Here is a 15545-nt window from a genome sequence, read left to right as displayed (position 1 = left end):
GTATATATTAAAAGCGCGGAAGACCGCTCGGGGTCTTTCCGGCATACCCTACTACTCTGTGTGTGTGTCACTTCCTTTGGTCAGCGCTGCGCGCCAGGCCCTGACCTCGCCCACCACAGGTGGCAGGTAAGGTATTTTTTCACATTTGAGACAGGGAGTGGAGGCCATGGCGTAGAAGTTGAAAGCAGGGGCGGATGCACTGGGGGCTATACATAACATAAAATTATAGATGTATAAAAAGTCAATTACATGGATGTTTTTCACCACGGGGTTCTGAGAGACATCACATCAGAGTCTACAGTAGCATGGCTAGACCTTTGTCCACCCGTAGCTGTCCTTGCGTTTGCTGCCCTGCGGCAGCTGCATATAAGAATGTGGGTGGGAGCTGGCGATTCAGGCGTTTGCTGCCCCGAGACAGCCACAGGTAAGAGCAGGGGTAGTACGCAGCCCCAAACCTCGTGCCAGCTGGGTGGCCCGCCCCCTCTTTGCTACGCCACTGATAATATACTTTGAACAAAAGCAGAAAGCACATGAGGTAGGAAGGCAAGGAAAGTTGGACGTGGTTGGTTAGGAATTACAGGTATGTTTAAAAAAAAAAACTTTTGGAAGGGGATACATAATTGAGGCCATGTTATGTATGGCTCCCCGATGCTCATCTGCACCTGCATAGCAGGGGAAGATGATTTTGGGGTCATTCATAGCATAAAAGTATAGATGGATGAAAAGTGAATTACTGGGAGATTTTTCACCTCGGGGTTCTGAATGACATCATAGATAACTCGCACTTCATTCTCGTTGCTATTTGATGTCAATCAAAACACCTCGATAATAAAAAAAATCTCCGTAATTCATTTTTACCCATCTGTAATTCTATATGAGGTACACTGCACAGCAAATACTCCCTTATGCTGGGTATCAAGGTGTATCAGAGCTCAGGTTGACTTGTGTTCGGGGAACCAAGAAGTGAGACCCTTGTTCGTGTTTTTTTTTCCGATTCATAGCTCTACATCATTGCCACAGCCACTGGAATTATGTGATCCTGCAGCTGCAGCGTTTTCTCCACAGTTACGGATATGCTGCATTTGCAACATAATCCACTATCTGCTGCATAATTTGCACACGGGGACACTGTACCTGTGGGAGACTTCGTGCGGACCCTGTGGACCCTGAGGCTTCGTCCGAGGTTTGCTCTTCTCCCTCCCAAGGGGCTACCGGTGAATGCACCAACCGCTCGCCGCACCCGCTCCGCGGGTGGCACTTCGAGCGGTCAGCGAGGGGCAACCCAGCACTGAAGGAACAGCGAGGAGGTCTCGGGAGGCGGAGCAGTCAGTGACTGGAACTACACTGACCAGAATGCTCAGCGCAGCGCCAGGAGTTGCCGCCGCGCCCACTGGACACCACGCCTCCCGCCCGGACAGGTGCAGAAAAGCCGGTGTTCCTTAGCATTCCAACGGGACACCGTACCTGTGGGAGACTTCGTGCGGACCCTGTGGACCCTGAGGCTTCGTCCGAGGTTTGCTCTTCCACCTCCCAAGGGGCTACCGCTGACTACACCAACCGCTCGCCGCACCTGCTCCGCGGGTGCCGCTTCGAGCGGTCAGCGAGGGGCAACCCGGCACTGAAGGAACAGCGAGGAGGTCTCGGGAGGTGGAGCAGTCAGTGACTGGAACTACACTGACTAGAAGGCTCAGCGCAGCGCCGGGAGTTGCCGCCGCGCCCACTGGACACCACGCCCCCCGCCCGCAACGTTCCCTTTTAAGGCTTGACAGCCGCGTAGCGGGACGCCGAGCGATGCCCGAGCAAAGGGCGGGCAGTCTGTGGCAGTCAGGGGCTGACAGAGGCTGGGCTGGGCCAGGTCCCTGACATCACCTACACTGGCCCTGAAAGGTACTGTGACATTGCCAGAGGGTAAAAACCCAACCATGTCTACTCGCTCTGGGAAACCGCTCAGAGCTGGGGGTGAAGGGGTCGGGGGGAATCCAACGATAGGAACTCTGGATAGGTTTATAACTAGAGTAGCGGCAGTCATAGAGAAGGAGATCGCGATGACAGAACGTCGCCTCTCCGGGGATCTCTTAACAGCTAGACGATCCTCCCTTGGCTCTGCGGCCAAAGGCTTGTCACCTCTCCCAACTATGGCTCCACCCCCACTTATTATAGAAGTGCCTGAGCATCCCCGGTTGTCTGAAATAGGCGATAGTATAGACAGGTTAGAGAATTTAGTAGCACAGTTAACACCAGGTGTTGCTAGTGACGAGACTGTGGGAGGGTGCATTGTACCTTTACTTTCCCCTGTTACCAGTCAAAACTCCCCGTCGTCAAAGCCTGCTCCTCCTGTGGGTCTCCCATTGCCTTGCGTGTTTCAGGGTGCTCCGAAACAAGTCAAGAGGAAAAGGGTTGTGAGTACGCTTAAAGGCAGCCATCCCATATTTTTTAAGCGCCCCAGGAAGCAAGGATCAAGGGCCACGGGTGCAAAATTAGGCAACGGTCAGAGCCCTGAGCACTTGGATGGGTTGGGAGAGCTTCCGTCCCAGGAAATGGGACGTGATACTAACGACAAGCCACCTCCTATCCAAGTCCCAGTTTGTCTGGACCAAATCATCGATGTGCTCAATCACTCTTTGAGACCACTTATAGACCAAATTAAGAGGGTGGAGGCCAGAGTAAATAGTCTTGAGCAGTCGACTCTTGACAACTTCTTTTCACTCAAAACTCTGATTAAACATCAGACTAGGAATGGTGAGGACCCCACATGTCGCAGTTTGGGAAAAGGAGCAGCAGTTGCTGCTGCTCCGGTGCAGGATTCAGCCCCGCCAAAGGCGGTTTCCCTAACAGCACCAAGTGTGGTTCCAACTCTTATCATCACTGCTCCACCTATGTCCAAAGCAGGTCCCGCTCCACACTTTACTCCAACTCAAGGGAACCCCAGTAAGGTCTCTGAAGTGCATAAGAAACCAACGCAACCAAAGGCTCCAGTGGGTGGGTGTAATTTTAAACCTAAGCAATCACCCCCAGACAGTGCCAAGACTAAGGGAGACGGGGCAGCCCCGTTAGTTAATTCTGTCAAAAGCCACTCTGCAGTACCTCCGTTAGCTGCACCCGCCTTGAAGAAAGTGTCTCGCATTCCCTATGCTGATCTCCCCCCGGACTGCCATCCTTATGTCGTTGTCCTGGTTAAGGTCCCACCCTTGATAGATAACCAACTAGAGACCCACCAGGCCTTAAAAAATAAAAGCCTTCACTGGCTAAAAACAAATAAACCACTCCCCCGGGCGTAGACGGATTAATCCTTGGTGTCCGCAGGGTGAGCTGGGTTGGAAAGGGCAAGAAGCAGTTGGAGGGAGACTGTGTTATCATCAACTTCCAGGACAACAGAGTAGCCAGCTCGATCTGTACCCAAGATCACGCGGTGGGTGGCCCTGGAATCAGCGCAGTGGATCTGACCTATTTTTACCCGCGGGCTGCTAATCACGCCATTTTTAGGCCTATTATGGGGGAAACTAGCAAGGGTGCTATTGGTGGAATACGTAGTATGCTTGAGCCCTTTTTCCATCCCCAGATCGGGTGATCAGGTCAAAATTGTGGCCTTAGGAGCTACTGACTCGAGGTAACGGGAGGATTGGATAGGGGGGAACTGGGCGAGTTTCCACACGGCATTGCATTGTCACCTATTTCTCCCTCCGTCAGTAAAACCCAAACTATACCACCGGCTGCCTTGGACCCTTCGGGGGACCTGGTTTCTATTGGTCGTAGGGGATCACTGCCATGCTCGGATAGGGTGGCTCCATGTCAAGAGATAGTTTCCCCATGCCCTCCAGCTGTGACGGACCAAGTTTTGAAGGTCTTCAGCTGGAACGTTGCTGGAATAGCCAGAAAACTGGCACTGCCCGACTGGAATGCATTAGTGGAAGAGTATTCCATATGCATTTTCCAGGAGATATGGAGTAGGGAGCCAGTACATAGGGTGGGGTACTCTGCTTATGCCATCCCAGCTGTCTGCCCAGATTCGGGCAGGGGACGACCTTCGGGGGGTCTCCTTATCTGGGTAGCTTCATCCCTAAATTGTAGGGTAGTGGAAACCAAGACCAATAGCCCAGATTTACTTAACATCACATTGAAGGACGCCAGGGGTTGTGTCGTTTTGAATATATTCAATGTCTATGCCCGAGGCACTAAGGGGGGAGGCAGTCTCCCACAATCGCACTGTTGGAGGACTTGTTAGGGGCAACTCCATACAAAGCCCGCACCCTGGTTGCAGGTGATGTCAACTGTACGTTCGAGCCCTTGGGCTCGGATGTTACCCAGGACCAGGATGAGGAGGATGGTAGGAGGGGGATACCAGTCCTAGAGCTGCCCCCGATCAAAAAGTGGTCAGAGGTGGCACTGCAGCTAAATGCCCTTAGTATAGAGCATGGCTTGAGGGCTCTAAATGGAAGGACTAGCTCGGACAAGGGGGGTGTCCATACATATATTAGGCCCAATCACACATCAAGAATCGATTATATCTTGCTTGATGTGTGTCTATGGAGCTCAGTGAGGGATATGGTAATAGTACCTTCAGTCGAAAGTGACCACAATTTGCTGTCTCTCACTCTAGCCCCCTGGTGGTCCGTTAGTAGTGGGGGTCCTCTATCTAGCCCCACGGTTGACCTAGGTGTGTCGGAGGTATCTCTTTGCGGTAGGCGGCTGAAGTGGTCAAAACTTCTCTTGTCTGCCGAAAAACTTAAGGCTGTGTCCCAACTTCTGGCCCTAGTCCATCATAATTTAGGGGGGGTGGGGGGGGGGGGGGGGGGGGGTATGCGAAGTATTTTGCGATCTAACTGGGGCCCTGACAAACCTGTTTACTGCGCGCCAGAGGCACATTGGGACGAAAGAAAGGGCTAATAACAGAGAGGGCTGGTATACCCACAATTGTAGGAAGACAAAAAAAACCTAGTTGAGGCAGTAAAAGCAAAATCCCAAGTCAGGACAAGGGAGGCTAGGAAGGTCTACTCCAAGTCTATCCAGATAGCAAAGAAGGAATGGGAGGAGAAATTCTGGGTGGATTTGCTGGCTGCTAGCAAAGGTAAAGACGCCAGGGGGTTTTGGAAATTGATAGGTTCCCGCAGTAGACCCGATGATACCCTGAGGATCTGTACTATCCCACCCCAGAGCTGGTTTCAACATTTCGGGGCCTTATACTCAGTGATTGAAGGGTCCCTAAATGAGCCAGCTGTACTCCCCTTATTGATGGAGACTAGCACCCTTGACTTTTTACACCGCGGGAGGTTGAGAATGCCATTAAGACCGTGGTCCCATTGAAAGCTGCTGGCCTGGATGGGCTCCCAGGGGATTTACTGCGGGCCTACCCATCTGACTGGGGTCTTATGATCTCGGCCCTCTTGAATGCCATCTTGGAGGGCGGCCCGATCCCAGAGTCGTGGAGAGGGGCAGTAGTAGTCCCCATTTACAAAAAGGGTAGTAGAGACATTCCAGGGAATTATAGGCCAATACGCCTGATTGACTCTACGCAAAAAGTAGCCGGAAAAGTCATCCTGGGGAGAATCCTTCAATGGGTGGATGAGAACCAAGTTCTATCGGACTTCCAAGCAGGCTTTCGCTCAGGAACAGGCACAATTGAGCAGGTCTTTAGGCTAACACTTCTGTACTGGAAGGTGGTGGAACTGGGCATGGGCAGTCTCTATTTGGCTTTCATCGACTTGAAGACTGCCTTTGACCTAGTTCCCAGGGAGGAACTCTGAAGGGTTCTCCACGGACTGGGCCTGCCCCCGTACATTCTGTTTCTCCGTACCAAAATCCATATGAACAACTTTGCCCAGGTTCGTTGGGGGAGAAATGGCGAAACAACAGATAGGATCCCGGTTTGTAGGGGTGTCAGACAGGGTTGCGTGTTAGCTCCCACACTCTTTTCCCTATATGTAAAAGGTGTGGTGGAGCATCTGCTTCAGGAACCTGCGGACGCACCCTGCCTGGGGGGTGTGCGGATCCCAACATTGTTGTTCGCGGACGACACTCTGCTGATCTCAAAGACTCCCCAGGGGCTTCAGAAGTTGTTGACCCATTTCCAGGACTTTTGTGTAACCAGAGGGCTGGTGATAAACGTAGAAAAAACAAAATATTTGATACTACGCCCACCAAGGAAACTAGGTCGTCCTCCCACTCTGAACTCGGTCCCTCTGGAGAAAGTGTCGGAATTTGATTATTTGGGTCTACGTCTGAATGACAAAATGAGTTGGTCTTCCCACATTGACAAGATGGTTCTCTGTCACAAAAGGGTAGGGGGTGCCTTACTTAAGGAATATCATGCATCCTCCAGATCCTCAGTGGCGCCTGCAATTGAGATCTACAAGGCAAGTGGGGCTACTTCTGCCCTGTATGGCGCGGAGCTATGGGGACACTGCAATTTGGATTCTCTATCCAAGGCCGAAAATAAGCTCCTGAAGGACCTCCTAGCTCTCCCCTTGAGCACCCCTACAATCCCGGTACTTTTGGACTTGGGCTGCAGTAGTATTAAAGACCAGGTGCGTCTTCGCCCATTGCTTTTATGGTCCCGCATATGGAGGGTCCCGGAATTAAAATCTTATGCCGAGGGCTTATCAGGAGTAATGAATATGGGGGGCTGGAATAAGATCAAGTGGCTGGGGGACACAAAAAACCTTTTGGGGGAACTGGGCCTAGGAGATTGCTGGACTACAAGATCTGCTCCTCCTAAAGCAGTCCTCAAAAAACTATATTGGGACTGGGTCTCTTGCCAACTAATTGGGAATCCACACCACTGCAATTCGACCGCAGCGTTCCTCAGAATCAAGGATGCAGTACTATACGAACCCTACATGGACTTAATTACTATGCCAGTGGATAGGGCTCTCTACTTCAAGTTCAGAGTTGGTACTCTCCCGCTAGGAGCAATTGTATCTAAGTGGAAGTCCCATGCTCATTTATCCCCCTTTTGCACACGCTGCCCAGACAGGCCTGAGACGGTGGCACATGTACTTTTTGAGTGTCCAGACTATATCCACCCAAGGAGATACTGGTTGAAACCCCTTTTCAAACACCTGGGAATTCGCATGCATTCGGTGGCTCTCCGAATTGTATTGACTGATACCTCCCCTCTTATAGTCTACGGTGTCTCCAAATTTTTAAAACGGTTCTGGTTGATTCGTTGCAATAGACTGTCTATTTCGGTTTAATCCCTTTTTAGCTAATTTATTCTAGGGCGACCCCTACAATTTTACCTTCTTAAAAAGTATGACATACCTGTACTTTTTGTAATGTTGTTTTTATAATGTATGTTATGCTTGTAAGATGTCTTTGTATATCGAATAAAGCTTTCAACCAACCAACCAATTTGCACATTTCCAACAAAAAATGCTTCTAGCTCAAATGGATCAGATTTACCTAAAAAGCATGAAAACATGGTTCCATGTAACTACAAGCCCTCTGCATAGGTTAGCTCATGACATTTAAGTGGTTGATTGCACCATTGTGGTGTTAAAGTTGGTACTAATCATGTGCAACTTTGCCATTTTTAAAAAAGTGCTATAATGATCAAATAGCGAAATAATACTGTCACAGATTGTGTCACATTGTGCTGCATACTTTGCCATTTCTTGCCGCATAATTTTGATAACCGGTTCCATAATTTGACCCCCCATTGCGGCATACTTCCAGTGACCCTGATAATTGCCGATGCAAAAGGAAAGGATAACAGATTCGGCCAAAGAGAAGGAGAAAGAGGTTGTAAAAGTGTGCTAAATAGATACACAATCCATTCATATTACCATGTTTGCGAGAACGGGAAACATTTTAGGAAAGCAAAGTTTAAATTCCATGCAAAGTTTGCCTTATCTTTGTGTCCCTTTGCAGACCAGATAGGTTGCACAGTACTGTCCACCATTTGCATTTATTGCCACCACATGTTGCTCAAAGGCTGCCACTGAAGGTAGTCTGAGGAGAAATGTTGAATGCATCAATATTCTGTCGGATCCTCCCTAAAATACCCTAGAGAGCCAGGACAGGAACAGCAGGCAGTGCCTGCTGATTGAAAGATATCTGCTAATTAGCTATTAAGATAAAGTAGGGGCGGAATACAAGCTGTAGGCTAGGGCTAGGAGCCTGCAATCCTTGTATAAAAGCTTCTCTTTAACTGTTTCTTATTACAGTTGAGTTGTGATGCCTCTTACCACCATTAATAACGAATTGACATACCTGCCCAGCTGTAAAAAGTTATTACAGTTGAGTTGTGACATCATAATGCTTCCTCCCAGCAGCCTAGCTGCAAGACAAGTCACAAAGAACAATCTTAGCAATAACTTAAACAAGGAAAAGGAGAAGGAGAACTGGCTTTGGCTCTTTGGGGACCGTACTATAGAAGTACTCAGGGGGCACAACGGGCGTTTGTGTCCGCTTGGCTCACCCCCAGGGCACTTTGGTGTTACAGAAGGGGCTCCTTCTGTAATACTGAAAGCGTTCTTGCATATACAGTGCCAGCGCTTCTTCAAGAGGGCATTGCCTTACTTGCATTCGGGCGTGGCCCCATGCAAATGAGGGAATCCTTTTCCCTCTGCACCCGTGCCTGTATTACAGACAGGGCACGAGTCGGGGTACCACGCGGGTGGACGGCATCCCCCCACTTATTTTCGAGGGTTTTCCAGGGTGGACGCCATCCACCCTGCTCAATCAAAACGCCGTCCACCATTTTCAATCAAAATCCGGTCCACCCTTACAAAATAGGAGCGCGCTATAAGTAAACAATGCATTTCCGGGTGGCTGGTGAAATTCGGAAGTTTCTCGGACTGCCGCAGGGCACCACGCCGGTCACCACACCCCTGCACCTACCAGGTTCGCCGTTGCCAGGGTACCCAATAGACGCCGAGATCTTCAACCAATGGATGGACGCCGTCCCCCCTGCGCAAAAGCGCTACACCAACTATTAAACACAAACCTATTTTAACAGTGCATATTTGGCTGATCATATTCTGATTACTTTCAAATGGCGTTCTTAGTTCTTCACTGACATCTAGTGGGCTGCGGAAATAGCATATGCAGAACGTGGTTCATGCACGCTTTCCTCCCAAAATTCTAGGTTTTCAATAAAGCTTTCACGTTTGCAGTACCCTGAAAACAGTTATTTCACTGAAAGAAACAAGACACTTTCAGGAACTCACTATAAACAGTTACTGGGTCCAAGTATTGCATCATGTACATTCGGTAAACACGAATAACGACATTGATCGATCAGCTATGCCTAGTGAGTTTTACAAGCAGATAATATGTTCTATTATCACCACAAAGTCTTGTAGTACACCCCGGAAAATCATTTTACTACGCTAAAAAGAATGGATTGTATTTTGCCCCTCATTTTTGGGAATAGGAGATGAAAGCACTTTCCAAAACCTGCATTTACCAAAATGTCATAAAAACTCAAATCTGATACTCGGTCATCAGTGAAAATGCAAGGGAATATGTGAGCGCTATCACGTATTTGAGCGTCCCTCCACTTCTAGGTTTTTTTTCCTATTCGTGACGTCACTTCCGGTCGTGCAGTCACTTCACCTATTTGAGCGTCCCCCCACTTCTAGGTTTATGCCTTTCGTGACGTCCCTTCCTGTCTGTGAGCGTCTCCCACTTCTTTATTTAGGACTTGTGCCCTGATTACAGACACGGGCACAGGGGCAAAGAAGTTCTCTGGAGGCGCACTGATAGTGCACCACCTAAAAAAAACACTGAGCAGCTTTAACGCTGCCGCTCCATTTTTTACATGCAAGTTCGCAGCTGCCCTAGGGGCAGCACATTCACCATAAAGTGGCACATTTTCCTGGATCGCGCTGGGCGCACCTTTTGAAAGATGCGCCCAGCGCAATTCAGAACAAGCATTGGAAATGCAATAGGTCTCGCATTAGGAAAGTTTGAGCTATTGGTATTGTAAATTACACTTTTTTTATTTATGTGTTGGTTTTGAAAGTAGCAAAATTAATAGCGTTGTCAGTTACAATGTCAATAGTTTTAACTTTTGCAAATGTGACACCTATAGCATTTGTAATGCAATGTGTGTTGTATTTACGTGACTTAGATGTATTGATATTACAAATAACAATGGCTTTTAATTTTGTAAATAATTAATACTTAAATAAAAGTTATTGTAATTTATAATGGCAATAGCTTAAACGTTTGTAAATAACTTTTATGAAGATTATGTTCAGTGTATTTTATTGTGACGACAATCCAAGAACATTGCATTTGCACCTACACACACAGAGCAACACACATGTAGATGTGGTGGTGGTGGATCTGGGGGATATGGTGGTGGTGGATGTGGTGGTGGTGGTGGATGTGGTGGTGGGTGTGGTGGTGGTGGTGGATGTGGTGGTTGTGGATGCGGTGAAAGTGGTGGTGGAAGTGATGGTGGTGGGTGTGGTGGATGCGGTGGTGGATGCGGTGGTGGATGTGGTGGTGGTGGATGCGGTGGTGGATGCGGTGGTGGATGTGGTGGTGGTGGATGCGGTGGTGGATGAGGTGGTGGTGGATGCGGTGATGGATGTGGTGGTGGTGGTGGATGTGGTGGTGGTGGATGTGGTTGTGGTGGATGTGGTGGTGGTGGATGCGGTGGTGGTGGATGCGGTGGAAGTGGTGTATGTGGTGGTGGATGTGGTGGTGGATGTCATGGTGGATGTGAAGGTGATGGATGTGATGGTGGATGTGGTGGTGGATGTGGTGGTGGATGTGGTGGTTGTGGATGTGGTGGTTGTGGTGGATGCGTTGGTGGATGAGGTGGTGGATGAGGTGGTGGATGAGGTGGTGGATGTGGTGGTGGTGGATGCTGTGGTGGTGGATGCGGTCGTGGTGGATGCGGTGGTGGATGTGGTGGTGGTGGATGCAGTGGAAGTGGTGGATGTGGTGGTGGATGTGGTGGTGGATGCGGTGGATGTGGTGGTGGTGCTGGATGTGGTGGTCGTGGATGCGGTGGTGAAGTGGTGGTGGATGTGGTGGTGGTGGATGTGGTGGTGGTGGATGTGGTGGTGGATGTGGTGGTGGTGGATGTGATGGTGGATGTGATGGTGGATGTGGTGGTGGATTTGATGGTGGATGTGATGGTGGATGTGGTGGTGATGGTGGATGTGGTGGTGGATGGGGTGGATGCGGCGGTGGTGGATTAAAGAGCCTTCCAATGGGACAGCCGCCCGAGACCAGCCAGCTACCAATCATCGTAAAGCGCGCAGATGAGCCGGTAGTCCACAAGCATATTTATTGGCTGTGTTGTCGACCAATCAGCGCCTTGCTTGCTAAGGCAATTCCGCGGGCTGAGCTGATTAAAACAGGTGAGCGCGTCTCCACAGTTCACTGCGAGTCAGAGGCGGGGAGCAGGGGGTGTTTGAAGAGCTCGCGCTGGCCGAGGAAGGAGATTTAACTGCACAGGAGCGCCGCGATGAGGAGGTCCAACAACACTAAGGACAGAGAGCCCAGTTTGGCAAGAGCGCACGACTCACTTGGAATCCAATAGAATAGTGCACTGCTGCCTCAAGGCTCACTGGTACAGGAGAGTGCTGCTGTCCAACTGGACAGAGGAGCGCAACCTTAAACACCAGGTCAACCAAACGCTTTTTTTTGCGCGACCTGAGTAAATACTGCCCCAGAATAACAGAAACAGTGCTTAGACAGCGTAGGGCAGTGCGACGACCTAAGAAGGCACGAACAGCTGAGCTGGCGCACAGAAGCTTAACGCGGAAGAAAACGACCGGAGGAAAGCACATGAAAACACACCACATTTCAGTAAGGAGGAACACAGCCTCAACAAAGCACAGACAGCAATTCTCAAGGGTGTAACAGAGTCTGGGCTAACATTGCACAAAAGAGAACAGCATAGGCCAGGAGAGCACAATTAGGGACCAAATTGCACTTATTATTATTGTAAGAGCACAAGCAAATTGCACTTATTGTATGAGCACTACGACGCCACACAACGCATGAGGTTGTTTCTTAGCCGGTCATGGAACTCGCCACCCAAGGAAAGAGACTCCGCACCTCCGACTAGAGTGTCGCTCCATGAAAGCGAGCAGTGTATAACCAACTGAGAAGCGACCAAGGCCACATCTGCCCGAATACGAAAGGGACATACATCTATTGGCTCCTCGCAGAAAGACAACGCCTCAACTCTCCTAATTGAACAACATTTTCAGCCAAGACAAGGAGGAGGCAGCGAGTCAAAATGAAGGGCATTGCTGTGGGGAGGGGGGAGGAGAAATGCGACGCGACATGGCAGGCAGGGGATGGGGCGGAGCGGGGGTGTGGGAGGAGTGCGGGAACAGACGGCGAGGGGAGGAGAGTAGGAGGAGGAGAGTAGGGGAGCTGTGGGGAGGGGGGAGGAGAAATGCGACGCGACATGGCAGGCAGGGGAGGGGGCGGAGCGGGGGTGTGGGAGGAGTGTGGGAACAGACGGCGAGGGGAGGAGAGTAGGAGGAGGAGAGTAGGGGAGCTGTGGGGAGGGGGGAGGAGAAATGCGACACGACATGGCAGGCAGGGGAGGGGGCGGAGCGGGGTGTGGGAGGAGTGCGGGAACAGACGGCGAGGGGAGGAGAGTAGGAGGAGGAGAGTAGGGGAGGCACGGCCTAGCGGCCGTGCAATCAAGAAGTGAGGGGGCGGGAGAGTAGGCAAGGCAGGCGGCTGGGGGCATGTGCACGCGCTTTTAAGCTCAATGTGCATGCGCATTGAGCTTAAAAGTCACGGGCACTGCAAGGAATCGCCACGATTCCTTGCAAGTTGGATAAAGAGTGGATAAGCCCCCATAGTCTCGCTTGCTCGATGCGCATGCGCATCGACAGGCGAGACCTAAAAATGTGCAGCATTTATAATATGGCCCCGGATCTGTTTTTCCAAAATGAACAGTGATCAGCAGAAAGGCGATATTAGCCCTTTGGTAACATGTTTACTTTTTGCATTCTATAGATCAATAATAATCTAGAATCTCTTTGTATGTCTCTACAATACATTCTGAGCTACAGCATTTTAGCCTGACTTGTTTAATACTAATTCTAATATATTTTTCCAGCAAATTACTTACTGCTTTGCGGTGTGTTTAATTATGCCCTGCGGTTTCTTCTTTTTTTCCTTATTTCTGCAACCATACAATACCTTTTACATGAGAGAACATTTGTGGAAAGGGTGATTGTGTGAGCGCATGTCTTATGAGGAATAAAATAATCTATCATATATTAAATGATATTATAAGTCACCTCAGAGTTCAGTGAACTTATAAAGGAACTTGGGCTTCTGTCTTGCTCCTCTATACATGGAACTCTTCGGAGATTTGCAGTACCCTTATCATGCACAACATTGGATACTTTATCCCATACAGTACTCTGTGGTGTGATGCACCACTAAACAGTTTTCAGAGAGACTGTAAAAGGACTGTCATGAATTATGTCCTGTAGAGACCATACAAACCTCTGTGTTAGTATTCATACCCAGTGCACATCATCTTGTGCTTCAGACCATTGGCTCTCAATTTTAGTGCATTAACTCAGTTCCAGGGGTGCACCACTGCTTCTCGCAGTGTGAGAAGTAGAAACATAAAATGGTATTTTAAATATAATTTTATGTTTCTGCTTCTAGCACTGCGAGAAAGCAGAAGGTTATGCCTGGTTGGGGGGGGTTCGGGGAAGAGTGAGCAGAAGTGTATGCCTGGTTAGGGGTGGGCAGGTGGACGGGTCGGGGAGGAGTGGCTGCACAATGCTGTGGGCCCTGACTGTTTGGTCGGCCCTCCGTGGCTGACCAAACCAGTCATGTGCACTCTCTGCCTTTTGTTTATGTATAGAGAAAATGGCCTCCCCATTCATTTCAGCGTTGTGATTGGCTTAGGGGAAGGAGGCTGCTTGTGGCTGCTTCCTGTTGGGAGAAGAGCAACGCGGCGGCCGGACCTGGCCAGGAGCTGAGGCGGCGTGGGACCCGGTAAGGAAAGTTTTTTTAAATGTAATTATAAAGCTCCCCCCCCCACGAACACCCCGCTGCCTGGGACCCCTACCCGCAAGTCATGCTGGAAGTCAGGGAGCGCTGCGGTAGACTTGGTCAGTGCCTTCTTGCCAGGCACTGGCTTTAGGAACACCTCAACAGCTGTAGGTGGCCCCTGTCACCTGCCACTCACCATAGGCCCGAAGTAGGCCGTGCGGTGCTCGCAGGGGCTCTGGGGGGTGGAGGGCAGTGAAGGGGGTGCACTACGTCCACCATTAAAGCTACCGGTTATGTCGACATTTGGCAGGAGTCATTTCACAAAAAGGATTTGACCCCCTTGTCTCTTATAATTCAATCTCATTTTAGTAGTGGGAGCACAAACATGGAGCTATATATATTTGGTGTGCAGCATATTTTCCAAAAGTGTGATCACACGATGCTTTCAGTTAAATGCGAAGATAAGTATAGTCAAGTTACAGTATAACTATCTATATATTTGATGTGTGAATATTATATAACTGGCATCCTTAGATATTTTATGACATTTCTTTTCTCGAGGGAGTGGCATATGTTTATCTGCGAGTCTAGTGTATGTGGAAAGCACAATAGTTCTCCTTGGAGTGTACTCCAGTGATAACAGGTATTTTCACCAGTTTTCCCTCCACGCCCAAGGACTTATAAATAGTCGGTGCACCATGCTCTTGTGTGAGGGTGTGTGACACCGAGCATTGCAGGAAGGGGCTAGTCACTGCACGGTTGCCTGATTTCCTGTATACCTACACAACTCATTGTGTTTTTTCTTGTGCATGCTTCTATCTATCTTCTGTGGTAGGAAGGCACAGGTGGTATCATACCAATGGTATGTACTTGAGGTTTTTTACTTATTATGCAGACTTCTTCTGTTTTCTGTGGTAGGAATGCATATGCTGTGATATGTACGTGCTGTACTTGTTGCGGTGTGCAGACTGGTATTTGCGCCTCGTGCTCTATCATGCACCGCCTCATCGCTTTATTAATTTTCTGTTTCTCAAATTTGTATGAAAAAGCACCATTTGCCCACTCTCTTTTCAACCCCCTCTAACCCCTCTTTTGACGGTCAGGCTCGCTCGCCAAAGGGGACTCATCGCAAACCTTTATGCCTCGCCACTTTCAAATGTCAGCAGCCGCCACTGCTCAGTTCGGTGAGTTTCACTTCCTTTGCATCATCTCTGAAAATATCCAAGGCTTGTTCATTTTGGCGAATGTGTATTTAAGTTCTAACAAATGTATATGCATTGTATTTTGGAAAACTGAGTGAGTTAATAACCTGGAATCTGTGAGTGCAAAACTCAATGTGTAAATTGAAAAGTACAGTACCTGAGGTGGGGGCCGCCCCCCGGCACCTTCGGGGCACTCTGGGAGCATGATCAGCTTGTTCTTGGTACTGCACTGGCAGGACGGCGAGGGGTCCTCAGGAGTCCACTGGTGAGCCAAGAGCAGGTTGGTGACACTGGCAGAGACTTGAGGCAGCGTCCATTCGTTGGTAGTATTAATACATGGATATTTCCTAAAAAAAAGTAAGTACAGTATAGACACATGTAGTGCATTCAAAATTATAACAT

General features: G+C 49.3%; 1 protein-coding gene across 1 annotated transcript in view; it reads right to left on the bottom strand.

Moving 5' to 3' along the window:
* Nucleotides 1–15545, bottom strand: part of ABCA4 (ATP binding cassette subfamily A member 4) — a 1055123-nt gene that overhangs the window by 277561 nt on the left and 762017 nt on the right. The window contains exon 30 of the mRNA XM_086957892.1: nucleotides 15301–15490. Coding sequence (XP_086814018.1) covers nucleotides 15301–15490 — 190 coding nt within the window. The remainder of the gene's footprint in view (nucleotides 1–15300; nucleotides 15491–15545) is intronic.

Source organism: Lissotriton vulgaris, chromosome 1_1 (assembly GCF_964263255.1).
Source record: "Lissotriton vulgaris chromosome 1_1, aLisVul1.2, whole genome shotgun sequence".
Taxonomy (NCBI): domain Eukaryota; kingdom Metazoa; phylum Chordata; class Amphibia; order Caudata; family Salamandridae; genus Lissotriton; species Lissotriton vulgaris.
This window is presented reverse-complemented; position numbering and strand designations above follow the sequence as displayed.